This window comes from Myripristis murdjan, chromosome 13 (genome assembly GCF_902150065.1).
Source record: "Myripristis murdjan chromosome 13, fMyrMur1.1, whole genome shotgun sequence".
Taxonomy (NCBI): Eukaryota; Metazoa; Chordata; class Actinopteri; order Holocentriformes; family Holocentridae; genus Myripristis; species Myripristis murdjan.
The window spans coordinates 24,207,817-24,233,695 of NC_043992.1; the positions used below are offsets into that span (position 1 = coordinate 24,207,817).

The 25,879-nt window shown below is 40.4% G+C and overlaps 1 protein-coding gene across 2 annotated transcripts in view; it reads right to left on the minus strand.

Annotated features, from left to right (window-relative positions):
- Positions 1-9,193, minus strand: part of gria4a (glutamate receptor, ionotropic, AMPA 4a) — a 132,573-nt gene extending 123,380 nt beyond the window's left edge. For both annotated transcript variants that reach the window (XM_030066832.1, XM_030066833.1), the window contains exons 1-2: positions 9,098-9,193; positions 4,974-5,132 (exon numbers count right to left, since the gene is read on the minus strand). In XM_030066832.1, coding sequence (XP_029922692.1) covers positions 4,974-5,132; positions 9,098-9,191 — 253 coding nt within the window. In that variant the 5' untranslated portion in view covers positions 9,192-9,193. The remainder of the gene's footprint in view (positions 1-4,973; positions 5,133-9,097) is intronic.
- Positions 9,194-25,879: the final 16,686 nt, after the last annotated feature.

Here is a 25,879-nt window from a genome sequence, read left to right on the forward strand (position 1 = left end):
CTTGTATCTCTCCATATTGGCACTCCAACTGCATTTCTGTCTATGTCTCACTCTGCCTTGTTTGCCTTCGATACTAAAGCTGAGCCACTACAGCAGCTATACACGGCAGAGTCCTTCCTCCAGCCTGTTTATACTGATGAAGATCCATATGGGACTGAAACATTTACCTGATTTGACATTAACTTTTAGGAGCAATCTTTTTAATTCAGTGGGTTGATTCTATGTTTTTGATTGTCATCGTCTTCTCTGCCCAGTGGTAGCAGCTGATACAGTAGCAGCCATGTAGACGGAACTAGTTTTCATCGTGGAATCATTTTCTCAGACACCAATGACAAAAATAATAATAAAATGAATAAATGAATAAATAAATAAATAAATAATATGGAAACTGCGGTATAATCACAATAATACACCCAAGGTTGTGCTACAGTACTGTATAGACAAGACTAGAACAGAACAGAAAAAACAGAATAGAATAAAATAGTCATTGTTTTGGTATTCAAATGGACTGAAATAAAGCTGGTATTCCATCCTGCAAATATCATTCACAACGATAGTAGCAACCCGGCATCACAACCCAACCGTCACCACCTCATTTCAGCAAATCCTTTCCTCTCCATTTCTCTCTGTTCCATCTCTAATTCACCTCGTCTTCATCACGTTGTGTCTCAATGGCTGCTTTTCACGCAGTCACACACACACTTCCTCATACACAGATTTACACACAGGCCCTTTACATGCATACAAATGTATGTACATACACACACACACTTTTCATACACAAACACACACTGAGTGCAGCTTTTGGTCATGCTAATCCATGTGTATTATTTTCTATGAATCAGTGAATAAAGAAGAAGTGAGCCCAGAGGAAAAGTAAGCTTTACTGGCTGAGGCACATCAAACACACACATACACACACACACAGACATACAAACACATGCATGGAAGCAAAGAGAAAGAGACACTCGGCCACAAATACACACCTACATACATGTGCATATCTACATACAACAGTAGAGAGAGACACACACAAACACGCACACACGCAACAACAAAAAGAGTGATGACAGTGGAGGATATGGATGTGTGACCCTGAGACAGTAAAATGAGTTGTATTCCACAGTGAACAGGGAAAACGATGGGGACCGGGGATTTTTATGATCCGTTCACGCTTCCTGAATACTAGAATAGAGAGGAAGTAGCCAAGGTCAGAGGCAGAATTCCTTATTCTCATTCGGAACGTCGCTCACCACCCGGAGCAAGTCAGTCGAGTCAGGGATTAATTTAGAGATCCATTCACCACGCCTGTGCAGAGGGCAGAGAAAAGCAAAACATGATGAAGAAAGGAGGAACAGAGAAAGAGAGGAGTAGAGTCAGAAAGAGATGGGGAGACAAGGGAGAGAATGACGGAGGAGGGCAGAGGGACGGAGGGAGACCAACAGAGACATGGGACAAGTGAAGGAGAGAGCAAGTGGGCAAAAAAAGAAAGAAAGAGAGAGACAGAAATAAAGAGAGAAAGAGAGAGAAGTGGTTCCGCTTGTTATGTGTAGCCTGCGGAGAAAGAGCAGACGGTTCACACAGAAGAGCTTCATTTTCCAAACACTCCTCCTCTTATGGCCTGATGCCTGCCTGAGTGAGTGTGTGCGTGTGTGTGTGAGTGTGTGTGCATGTGTGTGTGTGTGTGTGTGTGTGTGTGTGTGTGTGTGTGTGTGTGTGTGTGTGTGTGTGTGGAGGAAGACATAAAGATAGGGAGGAAGAGGCAAAGAAACTGAGAAAAGTGAGAAAAGAGAGAAAAATAATCAACGAAAGAGATGAGATAGTCAAGAGAGATAGTAAGAGATGGTAAAATAGATAAGGAAAAGACAATACCTTGATGGAAAATAAAGATAGAAATGTGTTAAGAGTCAGGGGAGGTTTACCACACCCTCTGCAACACGTCTCTGTCAACAGGAGTTCAGTGCAGGAAAGCTACAGGGAGACCGTCAGACATGCGTTGTCATCGTTGCAGCCTTAAAAATAACAATTCCAACCTTTTTTTCCCACAGCATGCTCCTGAACGCATCGCTGAATGAATTTACCCCTGTCTCATTATAGGTGATGCCACATGATGTGTGTGCGTGTCAGTGTGTGTGTGTCTGTGTGTGTGTTTGATGTGAGTGTTCAAACATCCAAAGTGGACGGAGGATTTGCTGATAATTTTCTCTTTTTTCAAATGAAGGGGTGCCGGGTAGCAGACAGTTGTGTGTGTGTGCTGGAACAGTCTGAAACAATTAATCTTGTAATTAGTGTACAATCCATCGACTATTCCAATCATTCATATGGGGCCGTAATACAAGGGGCCAATATTTTGAGACAAATATGGAGATAGCATTGCAAAATTGTGATTTATGATCCTATCTGTCCTCCATTAGGCTGCAGTTAAAAGCCGCAATAATACCTTCCGGGGGATATAAAATGTCAAAATTCATTATACTCATGAGTAAAGTGCAATGAATCAATTGCTTGATGATATTCAAGAGCTTTCAGACTTTCAAGCAGTCTTTTGAGGGCATTTTTTTCACTCCATTCTCAACAGCCTTGTTTGATAGTAGTATTATGTAGACTTTTATTTACAACCTTGGGATTTTAAAAGAATTCTTGATAGTTGCCATAATCATACTGATATAATATCATGAGCAGAAGCACTGTGATATTATAAATCGTTAGAGAAAGGCGGCACTCCAAAAATGAATGATACCTCAGGTCTCCATTCTTCAGGTCTTTATTGCAATGAATTTAAACAATGTGGTAGACAATACATGCTGATGTGTCTTGGCTAACAGCTTTTCATCAGAGCTAGTGCTTTACGTTGTGCCTTAGGCTGTTTTATTGTGATATTAAATTTAATTGATTTTCTTCCACAGGCGCTAGTTAACACCAGTGGTTAATTAGTCCATATTTAAGAAGGAAGTGAGGTGGTGCAGGGGGTATATATTATCACTTGAAACTGCCCCTAAAATATGACAGATGTACATTATAACTGTTGTTACCAAGGCAGGAGATAGTAAATTGCTGCTGTTGGGTAAAGACCTTGCATCTTCTCAAACAGTAAGACCAAGAGCCCTGGTTTGAGTCAACGACAACATATTTTTGACCTTACCCAATGATTTTTGACAGTTTTTTTTTTTTTTTTTTTTTTTTTTTAAATCAGACCAAGAGGCTGGAGAATCTTGTCAACCGCCAACAACAAGAACAACAACCATCATTTGAAGTTAAATGATTTGGAGTTTTTCTTTCTTTCTTTCTTTTTTTTTTTTTTTTTTTTTGCTCAAAATAAACTTTCAAATCATCACCAATGTTTTCACAGCAATATGATACAATACCATGATGTCCATTATGCAAATCAGTGGGCAGCAAGGGAAACAGGTTTACATAAGCCCATGCCATACTCCTTAACCATCATAACCACCATGCTCTGCTTAACAGGCACACAACGCATGTATTTTCAATGATGTCGACTGATTTCTGTGTTGTATCTGAGCCCCCATAAATGAACGAAACTTATTCAGAAACTAAACATATTCACAGCAGCAGAAGCATTTCAGAATGTCACGATCATGTAAACTCTCTCTCTCTCCCTCTCTCTCTCTCTCTCTCTCTCTCTCTCTCTCAGCAGGAGGTAGATGAGCTGTGGAATTAGACAGAGGGTTCCCTGTAGAGACTATTTCCATCCCTAACAAATACACACAATGAGTCCATGATCTACCTACAGACAACACGCCCCGACACAACACACATACACATCCACAAACATGTATACACACACATACACACCTTAGTGCCATACTGAAAGCTTAAAGAAAGCAAAGAACCAAACAATTCCTCCATCATGTGAGGACAGCTTAAACACACACACAGATAGCCAAAACAAATCCCTGCTGCTGTTAGCAAGCAGCTAAAGTGAGCAAATAAGAATTATGTACTGTCACACAGGGACAGCTCACACACACACACGCGCACACACACACACACACACACACACACACACACACGCACACACATGCACAGACACCTGTACCGTGTTGATCAGTTCTGCAGCAAGTCAGTCTTAGCAAGACATTAACTTGCCAGGGTGCAAACATCTCGAATTGTCTCTCATTGGCTTCCAGGTCAAGGAAGAGGGTGATGGATTACATCTCAAGTCCCCAGCAGCAGACAGAGATGATGGAATATTAGCTTTCATCCTTCCAAAGATCAGAGAGGACAGAACTACCAAATGTTCCCCTCTGTTTCTGGTCACAAAGGAGCCATTGTCATCTCTATCTGCAACTGTTAGCAATCTCATTTTAAAGTGTTAATAATACAGCGTAATATGCTTGGGACAGTGGAGATGGGTGATATTACCTGTTACCAGATGGGATAGAGGGAATAAATGTGAATACCATATTGGAGGAATAAAAGTATGATGAAAAACAACTGCAGGCTATAATAATTGCAGGCAAAAATCATTCACCTTCATTGCTTCAAAATTGTTGTCCAAGCAACAAGGCTTTTTGTAGTTCAAATTACCGTTAGACAAAAATGAACATTAAAACATATTCTGGAGTTGGTTTTAACAAAGTCTGACTGTGGCTCCTTTGTTGACAAGAGTGTGATGTCATACATACGACTTCTGCTGTTGAAATCAGTACAATTACAATTTGTTCCACAGCCACTGCAGAAAGTGAGTTTTTCAAACCTAGTCCATGTAAGCTCATTCAGCTACCACATTCTGCATGCCAAAGATAATGACGTTGTGGTGGGATCCCATAAATAACTTAAGTTCTTAACTGAGAAGAGAGTAGATAGAGACCGAGAAACAAATGTGGAGAGAGCAAGTATATATACATACATATACAGAAAGAAAGAGAGGGAGAGAGTATAATAAAACATGCCTTAAAGTATCTATCTCAATCTCTTTCTCTCTCAGTCACACACACTTGCACACTTACATGCGTTGGTGACGGCGAAGCTGTTGGCGGTCTCTATGTTGTCGACATGGGGCACCAGGTTAAAGGGAGCTTCTGTAGCATTGGGGCTGGTGTTGTGAAGGAAGATAGCTAGTCGAAACGCTGTATACTCCTGATCAGTATTCCTAATGAACAACCCACCTAGACAGAGAGAAAGAGAGGGGACAGAGGAGGAGAAGAGGAAGGAGGGGAGAGGAAGTGAGGCATTAGCGAGGCAGAGAGGGGTCGGACAGGAGCAGGAGGAGGGAGAGATGGGAGAGAGAGAGAGAGGGAGAGACAGAAAGGGAGGGAGGACAGAGCCAAACAGAGAGGGCGGTGAGAGGGAAGGAAAAAGAGGAGAGCAAGCATCTTCATTAGCTTGGTTACAGAACATAATTTGTCTTTCAAAACACACACACACACACACATCACAACAGACGTGAATGTAAGCACACTGACACCCACACTGTTTATTTCATTGATGGAAACGGAGCAAGGAGAGAAGTGGGGGGAAGGGAGGGAAGAGTAAGTGAGGAGAGGAAAGGAGAGGGGAGGAGAGGAGATTCAGCCGGGCTGACAGGAAGGGCATCAAAAGAGATAATGAGTCAGAGACAGAACAAAAGGTAATAGAAGAGGGAGGCCAAAAAAGAAAAGTCAAATAGTGATCAATGCAAAAGCGGAGGGAAAAAAAAGTAGAGAGTGTGTGAGGAGTGAATGTCATTTGGTCTTTTAAAAAGGAGAACATCACACATTTTGGTGCATATGGTAATATGAGAAAGAGAGAGGAGAGAAGAGAAGATAAGAGACCGCTAAGCTGGCAGGAAGACAGCCAAAGAGAAAATTAGAGGCCGAGTTAAGAGTGGGAGGAAGACCAAATCAAAAGATGTCAAATAAATAAAGGAAAACCATGATCCATAACATGAAGAGAGAGATGCTGCAGACAGACAGACAGACCAACCAACCAAAGACGTTCCATAATAACACTCCCTGCCCACAGACGGACCCTTTCCATTACCTAACCCTGAAAAATATTATGGTCCCAATATGCACCAAAAAGAACATGCTGAAATTAATACAAATTAAAATAAACTACACTCATTATTGGCAAAATGAAATTAAACAGCACAAAAGGCTAAAGGGTCATGATGATCTACAGAGAGAGTGCCAGCTTGCAGGCTGTCTTGTTAAAATAGCCAGAAAAGACAGACAAACCAGGAGAGATAGAAACACAGTCAAAATCAGACATATGTGCCTTGAAAAAATATCCGTTAAGTCCCCAAACATACCAATTATTGACACAAAAAGACAAGCATAAGGTGCTACTGGAGGAAACTTGAATTCTGAAGTTGAAACAGCAATATTGTCTTCTGAATGTCAACAGATTTGTGAGAAAATTAATAGAAAAGAAAGGTATCATCTGTCAAGCTGTTGTCATTCTCAACAATTGGCCTATAAAAGGGGGTCACATTCTCTGTCCTCTTAAATGTCAAATCAAACTGCGATGATTATTTGTAATAATACTGGATAGTACTTATATTTATTTATTTATTTTGTTTTGTTTTGTTTTTTTTGTTTTTTTTGGTTTACTGCCCATCTATGTGCATATAACAAAAATAGAGGGTTTTTTTTAGTCTGAAATGACTTGACTTGAATTGAAGTGACTTGAATTGAACTGGCTTGACTTCACTTGAATTGAATTGAACTGAACCGAATTGAATTGCATTAACAGACCGTGAAGCCATGATACAAAAAGAAGAGAGAGAGGGAGAGAGAGAGAGAGTGAAGAGTGAAGGGAAGGAGGGAGAGAGAGAAAAGATGACAGGGGAGGAGTTTGGAGGCAGAGCATATTGAATGAAGCAATCATCACTAAATGACATGCCACTCTCTCTGTCTCTCTGTATCACATTCACACTGAAACTTATCTCTCCTCTTCCTTCTCTCTTTCTCTACTCTTCTGAGACAATATAGCTCTCAATAGATCAATCAGTGCCACACACACACACACACACACACACAGACAAACAAAGATCATACAGTTGAGGCACTGTGTCCCTCACTGCACCTCATTTTGGATAATTTGTAAAACTAACACAAATTAAGATAATATGTACACTTAGTGGTCACTTTATCAGGTCTATATGTACAATCTAATGCCAAACATAGAATTGAATGAAGACCTCACCTTACTGTGACAAAAAGAAAACCTGACCATTACAGGCATCATAAAGGGAAACTTTATGGCAGAACAGTTGTACTGATTGCTTCAGATTGTGCAGGTGGACCTAATAAAGTGGCCTTAACCTCTTGTTAAGGTGTGTGTCCTCCGCCTTTTCCCTTTGTTGCTTTCTCAGCTATATGTTGAATTGTCTGTGATCCGCAAAGGACCAGGATGAGTGGTGCCTGTTTTAAGGCAGAATTTCATCTCAACACACATACACACAGACACAAACACACACACGCACTCACTCACTCACACACACACACACACACACACACATGCATGCGCATGTGAACACTTGCACCAGGTCTTTAGAGATGCTCCAACATGACATGTTATTGCACTGCTCTCTCAAAGAAATTTCACCAATGTTCTGTGCCTGTCTGTCTCACACACTCACACACACACACACACACACACAAACAGAGATGCTGTCAGTGCTCCCATTGACATTACCCTCGTGTGCAATGCAGAGATATGCAAATGTCTCCTGAGGTGAACTGGTAGAGAGCAGAGGAAATAGAAGTGCGTGTATTTGAGTGTTTGAAAAGAGAATGTGTGTGTGCTTGTGTGTGATGCTATACACTTTGGATTTGAGTGCATGTGTCCATGCATCTACTCTTGCGCATGTGTGAACATGCGTGCATGTCTGCATGTGTGTGTTTGTGTGGATACATATGCATGTACATGCCAGTGAGCGCATGTTTGCAGCAGAGTGCATGCCATGCTATATGAGTGTTTATGACTGCATGTGCTTGTACGTGCACATAAATCTCTATTAGAGCAAGCCATGGTGTTTGTTTGTGTGTGTGTGTGTGTGTGTGTGTGCGTGTGTGTGTGTGTGTGTGTGTGTGTGTGTGTGTGTGTGTGTCTGTGCCAAGCAGAAAATGCTTAACATATTAAGTGTATTGGCAACTGCAGAGAGACAGAGTCAAGGAGCCGAATCTCATTATAAGACCTCCCAACTGCCCCCCACCAGGAGTGATGCAGTGCCTACATTATCTCTCTCTCTCTCTCTCTCTCTCTCTCTCTCCCTCTCACACACACACACACACACACACACACACGCACACACACACACACACCTGACACTGCTATGTGCCAGCATGTGTGTGTGTGTGTGTGTGTGTGTGTGTGTGTGTGTGTGTGTGTGTGTGTGTGTGTGTGATAGAGAATTCGAGCATATAATAAGGCCCACATGTGCGCAGAAAGCATTGATGATCCAGCATTAGTTAACTTTATCTCGTATCTAGACCTGGTTATAAGGCGGGCTGAGAGAGACAGGCTTATCCCGCATTGACACGAGGGTAACAGGGAAGAGACAGGAGGAGAAAGAGAGAGAGAGAGAGAGAGAGAGAGAGAGAGAGAGAGAGAGAGAGAGAGAGAGAGAGAGAGAGAATACTGCAGTGTCTAAACAGTGAAGAAGGGAACAAAGATCGCTGAAATATTCATGAGCGCACCACAACAGTCTTTAAAATACACACAAATCTAACCTTAGAGTGCGAGAGAGAGACACAGAGAGAGTTGAGATACATTTATAAACGATGAGAGCCACACTTTAGGTTTGCAATGCAAACACAGTGCAATTTCTCCATAACGCACAATTATCTTAGCTTACAGGAAATATGCACGAGAGGAAAAACAAAAACAAAAACAAAACAATGTCTCTACACTTCTTGCCAAGCGTGTCTTGCCTCTGTCCGTGTACGTTGTCTTGCGTGACACCGATCCAATGCCAATTTCGTGTGTTACACAGCAATTCAATGTTTTGGTGCCTGAAGGGTCCCGATATACCCCACTCGATATAGATAACTGCTTTCCGCCACAGTTAACTCAAATTCAGCGGTGTGTATTAGATCTCAGTGTGTCCATGTGTGAAACGGTTATTCTCAGTAATCCTCCAACTCACCTATCTGCACCGAGCTAGGGAAAGCCCCCGTCGCCAGTCCCCAAAGGGCGGAATACACCCCGAGAAAGTGCCAAGAAAAAATAATAATCCTCATTTTTCTTTCCGTCAGCCCCCTTCAGAAACTGTTGAGAGACATCGAGAGGGAGGGAGGAGACGCGAGAGGGAGAAAAGGCGACAGAAAATGGAAAGAGAGAGAGAGAGAGAGAGAGAGAGAGAGAGAGAGAGAGAGAGAGAGAGAGAGAGAGGTTTTTCCCCCGTTTTTCAGCAGTATTCCTATTCCATGGTGGGTTCGTTCGTTTCTTCTCCCTGCTGTGTCCGCTTAAGAGAGAGCTATGTGTCCGGTGCACATGTGAGATGGGGGGGTAGAGAGTGAGTGAGTTAGAGAGAGAGAGAGAGAGAGAGAGAGAGAGAGAGAGAGAGAGAGAGAGAGAGAGAGAGAACTCGCCAGAATGGTTTGGAGAGCAGGGGGAACAGCCTGCATGAAGGAACTGGACATGCGCGCCCCGTCTCTCTCTCTCTCTCTCTCTCTCTCTCTCTCTCTCTCTCTCTCTCTCTCTCTCTTCCCCCTTCCCATCTCCCACCTTTGCACCCCCTGACTGTCCTTTTTAACTTGCTAACACTGGATCTCATATAGTCATATAGCTCTGTACTGATGAGGCATGGTCGGGGTAGGTAAAGTAGAGAAAGGACCAGCCCAAGTGTGTCCGTGCTCAAATATATATATATATATATATATATATATATATATATATATATATATATATATATATATATATATATATATGTGTGTGTGTGTGTGTGTGTGTGTGTGTGTGTGTGCGTGCGTGCGTGCGTGCGTGCGTGTTTGTGTGCTTGTTCAGTCAACCCCACATTGTGCGTGACGCTTTACAGCATATCCGACTTTCGGAGTTCACCCCAACCGGGTTCATCCAGTGTATGTAATTTTGTCTTTCACCACACCCCAAGACCGTTTATGTTTAGCAGATTTCCCATTTTGTGTGCGTGCACGCGCGCCTGTGTGTGTGTGTGTGTGTAAGAGAGAGAGAAAGAGAGATAGAGAGAGAGAGATAAACGGGATGATAAGAGGGAACTGGGCAATAATACTGACTGAAGAGTAACTGATTATGTCTTGTGTTAATTGGTGGTGCTCTTGAAAATGTGTGTGTGTGTGTGTGTGTGTGTGTGTGTGCGTGCGTGCGTGCGTGCATGTGTGTGTGTTTAAGGGAGCGTGGGAATAGGATGCAACAAGATAAAGAGATTATGTGAGATAGAAGTAGACCAAGAAAAAGAGAGAGACAGAAACAGAAATATTTATCCTACTGTCCATAACTGTTAACCCAGCCAGTCCAACTGGATTCACGTGTGTTGACCTATGCGAGTGTGTGTGTGTGTGTGTGTGTGTGTGTGTGTGTGTGTGTGTGTGTGTGTGTGTGTGTGTGTGTGTGTGTGTGCGTGTGTGTGTAAAAGAGTGACCGAACGAGCGAGCGAGCAATAGAGAGAGAGAGAGAGAGAGAAACGTTGGTTCTGTTTGCGCGCACTACCATTGGAAATCCAATCCATCCTGGCGCACTGGTCCAGTCCGCGGCTAAACCAGACTCGATGTGTCCCGTCAAGCATCAAGGCAGCAGCAGGACGGATGGCAGGAGGACCAACATCCGCCTACAGCTGCAGGACGCTGAAGGCGCTCTGGGGATCCGGTAAAATAATCGCAAGTTCACCATAACAACCTCAGGAGGCCCAACATCTGGCCACGAAATTAAAATTACAGAGCCATACAGAAAGAAACCGCAATATTTCAAACCGCGGAGGGGCAGGGAGAGAGGCAGAGAGATTGAAACTGAAATGGTGAAAGAGAGAGTAATAGAGAGTACATTATGCTATAGCCCGTGTCCCATTCACAGTCGTTACATCCGCCGCTAGCAGGTCGGTAAAACTGACTGACAGACGATTTAGGATCGCGTAGTTACACGGTGGAGAGCACAGTTTCATTTTTCAGTCGGCAAAACGAAAGGGAAGCTTCACGGCTTGTCTGCGGTCCTTCCATCTCGGAGGGATTTTCCCGATCGACTGAGGAGTACAAAAGTAAATCAAATATAAAAATGCAAATTCAATATTCTTTCCATTCCACATGTTTAATCTCGCAGAGGGAGGTTTGGACACTCTCCATCGATATGGACTAAAAATGGAAGAGCAGACATGCAAAATTAATAGCAGCTCTTGATTCTTAACTGCTCTCAGTTGGAATTAAATACGATTTTTTAAATAACTGAGCTGAATCGAATATAACCAGTTTAACTAATGCCACTTAAAGAAATACATCCCGGGAGTGGTTAGATGGCGATAATAAGTTGATGAAAAGGGAACAGTTGGTGTAGTACTGAATGAACTATACAACAACATAAGTGCATGTTATGTGTTGAAAACTGAATGAGGGATAACACATCTAACACCCTCCCAGTATTCTTCAGTGCAGCTGCATGTGTTCCCAAACTGGCTCTGTCCATGGTGCTGAAATCAAACACACAGGCTTACAGGGCGGAGGGGGATGGCTGGACCATCTCTACAGCAGCACACTCGTGTGTCATGGAGGGTATGAAACTTTTTGCTCTAACCAAAAGCTGCACCCTCTGAATTTACTGATTCACACACCCTCAATCAAAGAGGAGGGCTTAATCAGTGGAAACAGTGTGTAGACTTGGGTTTGAGGGAAAACCTGCAGACTCCTGGTCCATCCATCCGTCTAGCTGTGTTTTTTTTTTTGTTCATATTTGTTATCATTGACCCTATAGTGGTTCATTGTAATTCACTGTTTACCAGTACAGTGGGTGCTGCTGTAAACCTTTTAACAGAATCTCAATTTTTAAAATATTGATTTATTGATTTATTTGTTTATTTTTGATGGCTACATAGTCCAGTCCCGTTATCTCAGGTTTTAATGCACATGTCTAACTGGAAATGGTAGTTTTGGCATTGTGGTGGCACACATGGCAGCTGTGTATGTTTTTGTTTTCACTCAGCTGTTATGTAACCCTAACGCAGATGAGCTAGGTAAAAGCATACATAATTTTGCTTGACATGTACCTTAGAGACCTAATGTAAATTACAGCGGAAGGCCATTCCATTTCTGTCAGCATGATCATCCTCAAACACACACACACACACACACACACACACACACACGCACGCACGCATGCACACTGTAACACTAAGACATGGCACCTTTGTATTGTCTCCCCAGGGAATAGTTTACATTTACAGTGGGGTGAATTGTGGGGCATTCACCCTGTAAAGACATATTTAAAGGGATATGTCACACTGAACTATACATGACTCCATTAACAGTCAACATCTGGCATTAGCAGCTCCTGGAGCATCTATTCACTATGAACATTTGGTCTCTCTTTTCCCTTAAACCGCTTTACAACAGGCAAACAAAAGCAAACAAATAACACAACAGAAAAAGGGCAGATTTGATAGTGTTGGCAAACTGTGAAGGCATACGTACACATGAAATATTTACATCACAAAAATAAATATGCCATCCAAGGGTACACTTGAATCATCCCATTAGCAAATTGCACAAAATCACAGAAACGTTTTCCAAAATTATGCCAAATCTATAAGTGTCATTCTATAATTTTGAGACATCTTACGTGATATATATTGCATGATTTTTTAGTAAAACTTAAAAAAATCACTTTTATATTGACAGTTGATCATGTTTTCACAAATACAATGATTATTTATTGTGGAAACAGCCATTTATTAATTAAAAAATGGCTATATATTACTACAATCTACATTTTCCCACTGTCCTTTTTTAATCACAACCAACTTCTAATTAGCAAAAAAAAAAAAAAAAAAATGAAAAGCACTTATTTACTTTTTATTTTGATAATTTGCCATTCATTAAGTAAAAATAATGATGACAGATAAAAAAAAAAAAATTGTGTCAAGATATAAAATATTATATGCAAAATAACATTTTTTTATGTGAGTCCCCAAAATTATTGTCAACTAAGTTATTGCCAGACGGAGAAACGTGATTGGTCACTCCAGAGAACATGTCCCCACTGCTCTAGAGTCCAGTGGCGGCGTGCTTTACACCGCTGCATCCGACTCTTTGCATTACGCTTGGTGATGTGAGGCTTGGATGCAGCTGCTCGGCCATGGAAACTCATTCCATGAAGCTCTCTATGCACAATCTGAAGATCACATGAAGTTTTGAGGACTGTAGCTATTGACTCTGCAGAAAGTTGGCGACCTCTGCGCACTATGCACCTCAGCATCCGCTGACCCAGCTGTGTGATTTTACGTGGCCTACCACTTCGTGGCTGAGTTGCTGTCGTTCCCAATCGCTTCCACTTTGTTATAGTACCACTAACAGTTGATTGTGGAATATTTAGTAGTGAGGAAATTTAATGTCTGGACTTACTGCACAGGTGGCATCCTAACATGGTACCATGCTGGAATTCACTGAGCTCCTGAGAGCGACCCATTCTTTCACAATTGTTTGTAGAAGTAATCTGTATGCCTTGGTGCTTGATTTTATACACCTGTGGCCATGGAAGTGATTGGAACACCTGAATTCAGTGATGTGGATAGCTGAGTGAATACTTTTGGTAATATAGTGTAGTTGACACTTGACACCATGTTCTTGTAGTTTTCAGAAGTTAATTTTAAAATATATTCTAATAATTTGTAACATATAATAAGAAATCAACACACTTTTGTTTAACCTTTTAAGACTTCAGACTGTTATATTGAAATTAATATACATTTTCTATAAAGCAGTTAATAAAATTACAAGTGTTCCTCTACAAACTAGTCTGGTTGGTATGTGTTATTGATGTCACAGTGATTCCAAATGGTCTTAAGTAAATCTAGTAAAAGAGATTGAATATGCAGTATTGCTAACATAAAAGCAGTATAATATTAATAATTTACATTATGATTATATTTCATTACATTTTTTTTATGTCCAGTGAACTCTGTTACTTTAGTCAGCTATGATACCACACTGTCAACTAAGTTGCCATTATGTAATACGTGATAAAAAAAAAAAAATAATAATTGTTTCCTAAAACCAAAGTAAATAAGTAGAAACTTTTTGTTATGCTGTATACTTTTTTCAACAAAATTACCTTGGATTTCAAAAGTTTTTGAAGAAAATATGTAGACCATTGATTGCATTCTGTGAAATTAGGGATTTAAAAGCAAAAAAAAAAGTTTGATTTGTTTTTTAATTGGCAATTAAAATTTAAAGTATCGGTAAATGGACACATATTCTACCAGGAATAGTGGTTGTTTTAACATCTGGCAGTTACAATTTGTTACAATTTGACAGTTTCTGTCTGTAACATAGTTGCCGAAATAATCAGTCAATATCTCCTTTTATTTAATAAATATCTGAAATCAATAATGCTGGAGCTTGCCAATTACTAAAAACATAGCATTTAAACACTTCTTTGTCAGGGAAAATTATTTATATTGGAAAACATTAACCCTTTTTTTCAAAAATTCTGAAACTCAGAATGTCCCAAAATTATAGAATGACCCATAAAATGAGCTGTTGCATTGTCACATCGTTAGTTTGTGATGCTAACTTACCAAATGGTACCACTTCATAAGAGCAAGGTTTAAATAAACCAGTATCTATGTATGTAAAATATATAACATCACACAGGAAGTCTGGATGATAGTCAATAGTACTATGAATGTTTATTTGTTGTTTAGGATTTTTCAAAGATTGTGATTGGAACTGATGAGAAATTAAATAAAGGAATCAAGCTACCAAGCAGTCTTACAAAAAGTACATCTCTAGTTTTGGCATTTCTCTGGAACAAACAGTTTTCATGGTCTCCCACATGTTGAAAGTGGTTCATGATCCTGGGTTGAAACTGTAGAATTAAAAATTCTCAGGATTTAATAAGAGAAACAAAACGATGTCAGTTAAACCATCAGACTTAAGAACCATCAGAAATGAGGCCAAGGGACTGATTCAAGTTCCTCCATATTATTACTTATAACAATACGTCATATAGCTCATTTTTGCCCAGAGTACTTTAACCCACAGTTTACCTTACCACATGGAGTTATTGGTTAGACTGAATCCTTCTGTCCATCATACCATCCCCCTTTCCTAACAAATCAATATGGATTGTGTCACAGCAGAAATATATTGCTAGTTACCTCATATCTCATAGTACCTTTAATCTATCTATATCTGTTCTGTCTAAATCCATTCATCAGTTTGTCCATCGCCTCCCAGGCATTCTCTCTCCCTGCTGAGCTGACCAAAGTCAATTACTTAGTTCACAGTCGATATACCACCTTGCTATTAAAGACACAACTACAAAGATCCTTATAGAGGCATGCGGACACTGATAAACTGATTTAGCTTTTTCGCTTGTGATACGTTGAATATAAACCGACACAATGAAGTTACAGAGAATAGCACTTTTATTGTGAAGATACTTATAGGAATATCAGATGAACATCCCATTTTGTACATTGATCTATATTTGGGAAGATGAATGGACCATGCTGGTGATTTTGCATGTTAGTATTGCCTACAAAATGCATATAATTTGCATCTGTGCTTATCTTTTCCCAAAGACAGCAGTCATAGTTTAGAACTCCAATATCAGTTTGCCTCCCTTTTATCCACCCTTTGGTTTCCATTCATTCCACTGAGATATGAAATGAACTTTCAGGGACTTTCTTCACACCAGTATTCCATCACCGTAATGAAGTCATCCACATGATTTTTCCTAAAAGCAGCAGCACTGATCTGTTTTAATGAAATTGGGCGAGGTGAAACAATCCTCCACTTGAAAATAGTCATTGAAATGTTCACTTTACACAGGAAATTATCAGTTATGTACTTCTGAAATCTTTAATAGCCCTGCATGACTTGCAAAATGGTTTGTCACAATCGAGAATGTGGGTAAATTGTAGTAAATCACTGGAATAGTCCTTTTAAAATTTTTAGTCAGTATGGCAAAATACCCTTACATTAACAAGTCTTATGCTCTGTCTGCACTGGCCAGAGTTCAAATGTGCCATGGACCATCTGGCTAAATACCAGCTTCTCAGCTATCTTTAGAACATTTCCAAGTCTTGTTGGATCATAGCTGAATCAGCCATGTTTCCTAAACTAGCCATTGGTTAGAAGCTCCTGTTAAATCCCACTTTAACCACTGAGAATGGGCAACTAGGAACAATAGCGGGGGACAGAGCAGTATATACTGTAGTGTGGAAAGAACATTTCCCTACCACTGATGCTGAAACAATGATCTGACAAAGAGTGAGAGTGAAGACCAAGTTCTTGTAACTCAGGATGAGTGGCAGGTGCGCCGATGGCAATGCAGTTGTGTTGATGAAGTCAGGAACCTGGAGAGAGAGGGAGAGAGACAGACACACACCCGCATCACAGACTCAAGAGACAGACAGGAAAGCACAAGGGAAACACCATGGCCATGTTGGACAACATTAAGCACTACATTTCGGTAATATTACACTGTTGTAAAATTTTCATTAAATAAGCAATAAAGACTCAGCACTACACTGAAAATGTAAATAGGTTGTCACCGTATTTGCCTTTTTACTCAAATACGTACTCAAATACGATGTTAAATACAAATCAGTAGTCAAATACACTATTTACCATTTACAATTTATTTAGCCTACAGAGCTGAAACATTTTTTGATGGAGGACTTGGTTGCAAAAACAGGATTAATTGAAGCCATACTTGGCTTTTCTTTACTTTACTTCCCTTCTCATCATCAACATGTACTTGGTCCTATTTCAGGTGGAGATTCACTGAAATCTAAAAGGTTGGTACATGATAAACACAACAAGTACCTCCATGGAAGGATCGAGCCACAGTGTTCAGGTTCTGCCCGTGAATAATGATTTCAATAGTGAAGTGGAACTTAGTAGTCAGTATAACACAAAATGAGGTGTAAATCAAAATATGCACCACTGGTATCAGAATTAATGTTAGACTCACCATCTTTGGGCCCAAGATTCTACAGACTGCTTTAATTCAATGCACATGGTCATGTGTGTCTGGGTGGAGGACAAACTACTTGAGGCTGGATTTTTCTTATTCATGTAGGCAAGTGAACAAATGTGCATGATGTGGCCTCAAGTCAAGGTATTACCTGTGCAGCTTCTAAAGCCGCACATTCTTTTCAAAAATTTAAAATGTTAACAGTAACGGTCAGGTTTTGCTTAACCTCTCAGAATCAAAGAGCCAAGGCTTCTCTCTAAAGTCACCCTTTTTCAACTGTAACAGCAACAACATACAGGGTGAAGTCCATCCTAGAAAAGATATCAATTCCTCCACTGAGACACCAGTTTTTCCACAGACAGCCGCCTCAATAGTGCGTTATGAAGTGCAGCTGTAAGACATGCCATGCTTTGAGTAAGGGTCACGGCGGCCACCGAGACTCATCTAAACTTGTTGGACATCCTTCTGGGAAAGACAGGTAATCACTAACTGAAGTACAAGTAGGCATGGCAGCTTAAGGGAAAATGAAGAGAATTCATCTTGACCACTGTCTGCTTTCCACTCATACAGGGTTCACAACTAATACACACAAAAAACTCCATTTATCTATTAAGCCAGCAAGTCAATCCTGTTGGTGGCTTTCGGTCTGCAATATGTGTTTGCAGTGTCTCTTGCACTATTCTTGCATGTCTTGTGTCTTGGAGAATTTTTGCACTTTGCATGTTTTAAAACTACTTTCTGCACTACTGTAAGGTGGTTCTTTTGTACAGTATCTTGTTTTTGTAATAAAGTGATTCTCATTCTGATCTTGTATTTGTTTCTACCTAAACTTCCTGACCAAAATCACTTGCTGTGTGATATTTGCATGCTGACGAATTTCTGACTGATTCACCAGCTGAACAAATTTTCATTGATTAAATGTTTAAAAGAGGTCTAGATGACTATGGGGCGGTTCCCCAGACAGGAATTATGTCTAGCCTTTTAAATAACTCTGATTCACTTTCTCGATAATGGATTGTAATAGATAATGTAGATTTAAATTATCTGATTTCCAAGTCAAACATTAGTGTTAGTCCTGAAGTAAATGAAGGTTTAAATTAAACCTCCAACTTCACATTACATACAGATGAGTCCATCCTCTCCTTCTCCTCCAATTCCACACAAGCACAGGTCTTAGGAGCATCATACGATTTTAAAAGTAAAAATCTCCAACTCTTTTAAAAATGTCATTTTAAAAACACTTTATTGATGATTAATACCGCACAAAATTGTTTCAACCTATAACCTATTCATGAAAGCTTTAACCTTTGCTATTCTAAATTTCTGTGAGCAAAAGAGATATATTTTATGTGTATGGAAGCTACGTGGACCGCTTGTATTGTATTGTAGTAAATGTCAAAAAGTAGAAGAAATAAAGTATAGGACAAAAAAACAAGAGTCGTCACTGAGAGTCCCTATTATTGAGCAGGGCTAATGCCTACACTGAGTCCAAAACATCCAAGTAATGCCCTACGAATCTCCAAAAGAAAGAAAAATCTAGATTCAGTGGATTATGACTTTAAAATTAATCAAGAATATCACAGTCCAGAAGTAACTAATCTGAAGATGTATATTGGAAAGCCACTTTTTAGGCCATGATTAGTTATTCTGGATTAAGCTCTAATCCTGTTTAAAATTGAACCTTGTCTGGGAAATAACTCCTATATATACAAGGCTCAAACTGGGCTACATTTAAAAGTGAATGTTTAATAGACATCTGTGTCTTAGGGCTCTTGTCTTTGTCTTTGCTTGTTTCCAACTAGTGCAGCTGTTATTTTCCCATCCAGCATCCACATTGTGTAAGTAACAAATACACTTACGATACGTGCCTATCCATGCACCCATGGGCATGTTGGTGTTAAAATGAGGTGTGGTCAGGTGCATTGTTGGTGGATTGCCATATTGGGACAGTTGTAAGTGATTGTACAATTGACCAACAAAAACCTCTGCTTGTTATCCGCACAAGGATGCCTGCTTCACTTCAGGGAGCTTTGATGGCATCCTGCTGTTGCTGAGCATGATCTGCTTGTGCACTTTCACTTTGAACACCATTCACGCATGGTTTTTAAAGGGAATGGGAGATGGCATTCTGATTGGTTTTCTGCATGTTACACCCAAAACACACGCACAATCAATTAGAGACTTAGTGCAACCCTTTTGAACCATGCGCCTGGTGCAACAAACCCTTTTTCTGCTGTTAAAAAAGCAAAAGTGGACTTGGAGATGCCCTAAATACCATGCTCTTCAGACTGTGTGCTCAGATCATTAAAATAGAGCCCTTAGACATATCGCAATCATCAGAAATACTTTATTGATTCCTGAGGGGAAATTGGGTATCTGACAAAGCACATAAATCAGTGCTGTGTACATATGAACTTCTCTGGCGCTTACATATGTAACAACATGGCCAAAAAGAACCTGGGCTATATGCAAGGCATCTAAATGATGTCTAATGCTCAGTGGGCCCATCTCTAGCTCCACTTCCTGGTTTGTCTGTTCTGCTCTCTGCCTTTGTCTGTAGACGAAGACACCGCACCATGGGCCAGTCGACACAGTGAGTTACTGAAATGTTTGAACAGTGAAAATGGCTTCTTTAGTAGCTAATTAAAAATGACCAGTTATGGACCACAAAGGATTGAGAATCATACATTTTGTGCTAGCCAAGGTAACGTCAATATGCATTGTGTTATGGTGGACAATATGAATCCCCAACACTTACTCTCAGCTCCGTGTGAGTTAATACACAACATTACTAATACTGCCCATCTATAGCTGTCATCTCTATCTAACCCCTGTTGTTGACCTTGTGGCACCCAAAGACAATAGCCTTGGTCCTGAGAGACAGGGTGACGGTGCTTTGTGTGTGTGTGTGTGTGTGTGTGTGTGAGACAGATTTCTATATATGAGTGTGCTGCAGCTCTGTGTGGATAAGACAGTAAAAGCAATAGTGTACATATGGCATGTGTGCAGCACCTCCCCCATTGTTCCTTGATCCATCTTCATCTGTTTGTGCTGTCATCACACAGAGTGACCAGTCAATACTGAAAGACCTCCCATACACTCTATGCTATCTATTGCCTCAGCACTTCCCATCCTTTCTTCTTTTTGCACACACACACCCAATCCTATGATGCACACACATTCCTGTCCCTACACTTCTTAATAAGTCAATATAGGTAGTGTGTTAGAGGTGCATGTGTCACTAGTGATGTCTTTGAATAAATAATGGTGCTGTGTCTCTTGTTTTTCATCCATTCATTTCTCAATCTCCTCCTTCTCTTCCTCTTCCTGAGTGCCATATGACAAATAAATCAAAATGTGCTCTCCTCCTCCCAGTCACCTTCTCCTTTCCCAATCCTCCTTTAACTTCTACTCCTCCACCCTTCTTTTGCCGTATGACTCATCCCTTTGACTGTACTCCTCCAACTTTCCATTCCTCCTTTAACCCCCCAGCATTTCCTTCAGTGCATCATCCAGGTAATATCAGTATCTAAACAGCCCGCCCTGTATCCTTAATTCCCTCACCTCCATCTTTCTATCCCTCCTTTGCCCTGAAGCCATTCTACCCTTCAACTCGACCTACTGTGCTGAGCAAAATTGTTTCCTTTTGCTGTTTATGTCTGCAGAATATCTTTCTGCCATGAAACCCCCCCCCCCTCTCTCTTTCTGTCTCTCTCTCTCCCTCACCCCAGCAGCTATCTTGTATCTTATTGGAAACAGACAAAAAGAACATTAGCAGATACAGATCAGTTGATGGTGTTACACTGTGAGGTTGCAGCTGGGGACTCATTGCATTACTCCAAGTAAGGTAAGGATCAATGCTAGTCAATGGGAGCTGGTGAACGGTACATTTATAACATGCTGCAGCAATTGTTCAGCTCCTGTGACCTGAGGCTGATTTCTTCACTGAAAGGAAAGACAAGCATATTTGAGCGATAATGAAAACAGGACAAAGGGTTATCGTGCAAGGTTGGTCATGCTCCACTATGCAAATCTGTGCTCCTTAGTGATGACGGCCTTTGGTTTGCTGGAACTCCAGAACTAGAATTAAGACTCATGTTTTCAGAAAAACAGCCATCTATATTTGAAGTGGGTCTTGAATGGCTCTTAAGAGAGGCCATAACAATTTTTTAAGTATAATTCAAAGGTAAGAAAAGTGCAGAAGATGAGAATTTATGTGCGTATTAAATTAGTCTTATCCAAAGATCATGCAGTTTACCAGACAGATGCCACAGATTCAGCAGCATTCATTTTTTATCCCTCTTTATGAAGTATTTACTGCTGAATTCTTCTGGGGGATCCAAAATTACATGGATGAAGTGAAAACAACTCAGTGCAGGTCTGGACCAATGCAATGCAGGACTATCTGCAGTTCTTTGACAGTCTTTAATGGTCTTTTGCAGGGCACACTGATGATTGACTGATGTAGCATGCTCATTACAGTCACAGACTCTATTCAGTCTGTCCTGTACCGTGACTTGTAAATAAATGGTATTACGATTTGATTCACTGACAGAGTGGCAGGGTGCTGCATCAATGTGACTACTGGCAAGAATTAACGTCAGGCTAAATTACTGGCAGCTGGAGCTGCTAGGTAGCTGGTAATTCACCAATAAAGCCAGCGGGTTGTGAACATCACTGCCTTGTCAAGATACAGTTCAATGTAGTGTTTTTACAGATTGTCAGATATCAGTGCATGAAGAATGTCCCCCCCACCCTCCATCCCCACTCCACCCAACACACACACACACACGCACACGCACGCACGCACGCACACACACACACACACACACACACACACACACACACACACACACACACATTGTGTGTGTGCATATACTGTACACATGAACAGAGTCACAGAGTGACAGGGAGTGGATTCTCAAAAGGGATTGTGATTACTTTATGACTCTGATCCAAATTTATACACTGGATTAAGCTGAGAAAATAATTACAAAATGAAGGGAACAAATCCCATAGTGATTAGTTTATTCCATGTTTATTTAATTGTTAAAACTTTGACATAGTGCAGATTTTTTTTCTTCTGAATGCACATAAAATATATCAACTTGAGTCTCCTTTTTGATAAACAATCATGATGAATCATCACTTTCTGCAAATTATCTTTGAAACTGTCGTTTACTTTTAATTTTTTGGATCTACATGGATCTAGATGGGCATACACAAACTGACCTTCTGTAGACCCAGATTGGCATACAAGACAGAGAAAAGACAAACAAGAGTAACACACAAAGAAGCAAAACATTAATTTTTCAGTAAAATTAATAATTTTTCAGTTGCCTACATGGGCGTGTGCCTGTATGTACAACTATTGTCAGTTTCAATTAAAAAGAAATGTGAGAATGAATTTTGCTCTTTTTTATGTACTCTAATTTCAAGAAAAAAAAAAAAAAACACCTCTATTTTAATTGCTAATTCTACTAGTTTGTTTGCTAGTTTGTTAGTTTTCAATAATGGAATACATGCATGAATCTTGCTCCAAGGAAAACTTTGCACAATATTTTGACCCAGTGTAGATCTACAACACTCCAGTAAGGCTTAATGGCAGCAAAAGCCAGGGTGTGGATATTCCACTTCCCTGTTGTTCAGCACTGACTCTACATTTATTCTGCAGCTGAGATAATGCTCCACTCAGAATAGGAAAACAATTTTTCACCCCTATATAGTTACAACTGCACTGTGGTATTCAAGAGCCAAATTCAGACCACACATACAGGGTGAAATTTCACTACTCTACATCTTATGATGTGATATTGAGCTCTTTCAAAGTGTGGTGAAAGCACTTCTTTACAGTTTATTGGGCAGTATCATAGTAAAGAAATAAAACCCAAGTTGTATTGTGAAGAATTCCCTGGGATAACCCTGCTGTCTTTGCTTGCTGCCTTGCCTCTCCGTGCTGTGTGTAAAGCATGTCCAAAACACATGGCAGGCAGCTCAGAGAGAGAGATTGCGATGAAGTGCATGAAGTATGCATCTCTAATGATGTAAGTTCGCTCGAAAGTTCTCTCCCCAGCAATGATAAATATTAATGAACAGGAGCTCACTTTCATACACACAGGACCCTCAGCATCTCACACTTGGCTTCTAATGGTGACAGGCGCCTGGATGACAATTGGATATATTCCCTTTCTTCCTGGCAAGAGAGTGTATTTATATAATTCAGGCAATTTATGTGTATTGGTTAATCATTTTTAATCCCTGTCTCTTAGTGTTAATTTGGAGTGGTACAGATAGTCCTTTGTATTATTTGCATTAATTACATTAATTACATTGGTGTTGGCATATTATGATCCCCCCTCTCCTGTATTCTCTTTAGAAATCCATGGTTCATACGCTCCTAAATTATACGGCATCAGGAATTCAGATGTGCAATATTGGACATCACTTGTACTCTTCTGTAACAGCCTATAAATAACTGTAATAATTATTTACCTTTGAGTTGCTATCTCTTTCATGGCTGTAATTAGACGTGCGCAGAGCGGGCCTTTCATTTCAGACCAGCTCTCATCGTTATCAAGGTTTCATGTGTTGTAAAACTCAAGCTTAACTATGAATCTTCACACCTTAGTTGGGATTTTTCTCACAACTCTCACAAGCCTCTTCTTGTATTCTGAAAGAACTAGTCCCACTACTACTCCGATAACTCTACATCTGAGGAAAAATATTTTTTATTCTGATGTATAGACTTACCTCTGGAAATGCTTATCTACAAAAAAGTTGGATAATTTACAAGCTTGTCTGACTTCAACTATATTTGGATTTTTTTTTTTTTTTTTTTTTTTTTTGCACAATTTCAACCTCATTTCACTCTTAAAAATGTTGGGTTGACAAAACAACCCAGCATTTCTTTGTGTGTTGGGGTGTTCAGGCGGCCCTACATGAAGTGAACCAAAATGTGTAAGCAAATGAGCAGAGAGACAGTGTAACAGTACAGTAACAGATCAGTACTGGAACAATGGAATAACAATGTAACATCATAGCCGACAAATTTTTATGTGTTTCCAAAAGCAGTCGTTAAAAATTGTTGTCATCCCATGTTTATAGAAAAGCCCTCACCTCAATGTTAATCCCCAGTTCATTTTGGTGTTTTGTTTTGCTTGTTTGGTCTGTACCAGAGCTTGAATTCATGTCCCCACCCCTCCAGCAAATGTAGTAAACGTACCATGGTTCAATTAAATGTGCACTACTGTATGTAAAATTGCATTGAAGTGAAGACCCTTTAGATTAATCTGATAGTAAATGTGGAATAAGAGCGAAATGATTCTTGAGTCAAAGCAGCCCTTACCTCAATCAGTCCTCAATTTTGCAATGTGCAGCTTTAAGAAAGACCAAATAGCATCTTTAATTGGCGAGCTTTGTTGCAGAACCAAAACATAGCATGGGACTGCAGAGAATCTGTACCTCCTGTCCTCACCGACCAGAATTTTAATGGACCCTTATGGAGACACCATGGAGCCGCCAGGTAAATGGCTTAGCCGGGCTAGTTGCCAAAACCATTAAACTCCATCCCTGGATGCCTGTCAAATAATGATTGGCCTCTTGCGTTGTGGTCCTGGATCTTCACATACCTCATCTAAACGCTCCCCCTGAGTTCTGGCAAAGGCAGACTAAAGACAGGATGTTTGACAGATCATAGACAGCGCTGTCCACACAGGCTGACAGATGGATGTAAACAGCCTTGGTGACACAACACACACACATACGCCCAGATACACACACATACATTCAAGCAAGAATATCAAAGCACATACACACTGATATTGGACCAGCACATCTATGTTTCTATATACTGCACATTTACTTGCTTTTACTGAATGGATAGGCGCTCAATCTTGCTCTACATCTCTCAGTCAGAGCTGTGCCAGCTCCTTTCTCCTCCTCTCTGATCCAGCCACAGGCCAGCATAAAACATCTGGGAGTTCACACTGTGTGTATGTGTGTGTGCATCTTCACTCTGTATGCGCGGTAGTTTTGCAGAGAGCCTGTGTGTATGTGTTGGCTTCACAGCGAGCCTGCCAGGCTAAGAGTCCAACATCTGTGAGTTCAGATGTTTTCTAATGATATGCTAATGGTGCTGGAGGGAGACATGCACAGAGGCTAATGTAGCGGTCACAAACCTCTGCCTCCATCTCTCTACCTCTCTGCCTCGCCAGCAGTCAAGTGATCCACTGATCCTCCGCTTTTCCCTCTGTCTGCTTTTTCCACCCAGAACTACCTCATTATTTAACAATCTTTCATTCCTTCCCTTGCTACTAATCTGCTCCTCTATGTTTCCTTCTCCCACTTTTACTCATTTTCTCTCTGTCTTTACCTTCAATTAGTGCACATACAGCTGCAGGGCTTGTGCTCCATTGTACAATGAGAGTAAGTGCAGAGATGATGCATGTTGATCTCTGGCTTAGAGTTGCTGAAAGATTAAAAGTAAAATCCACTCTTAGATACTTGCACTGTTAGGTACCATCAATTTGTGATAGTTAATGCATCCCAGGAGTCATTTGGTGAATGAAGTTCTGTAATCTACTTTTTGGCTGTATTCTCTTTCCCTCAACCTGCCATGTTGACTTTTATTTCACTGATTTACTATTATACATTTCTTGGAATGCTTTTTTTAAACACTGAGAGAAAGAACAGAAAGGACAAAAAGGCAAGATTCAAGGATGTTTTAGTGTTAAAGTCCCCATAAAATAAAGTCTTCTTTACTTCA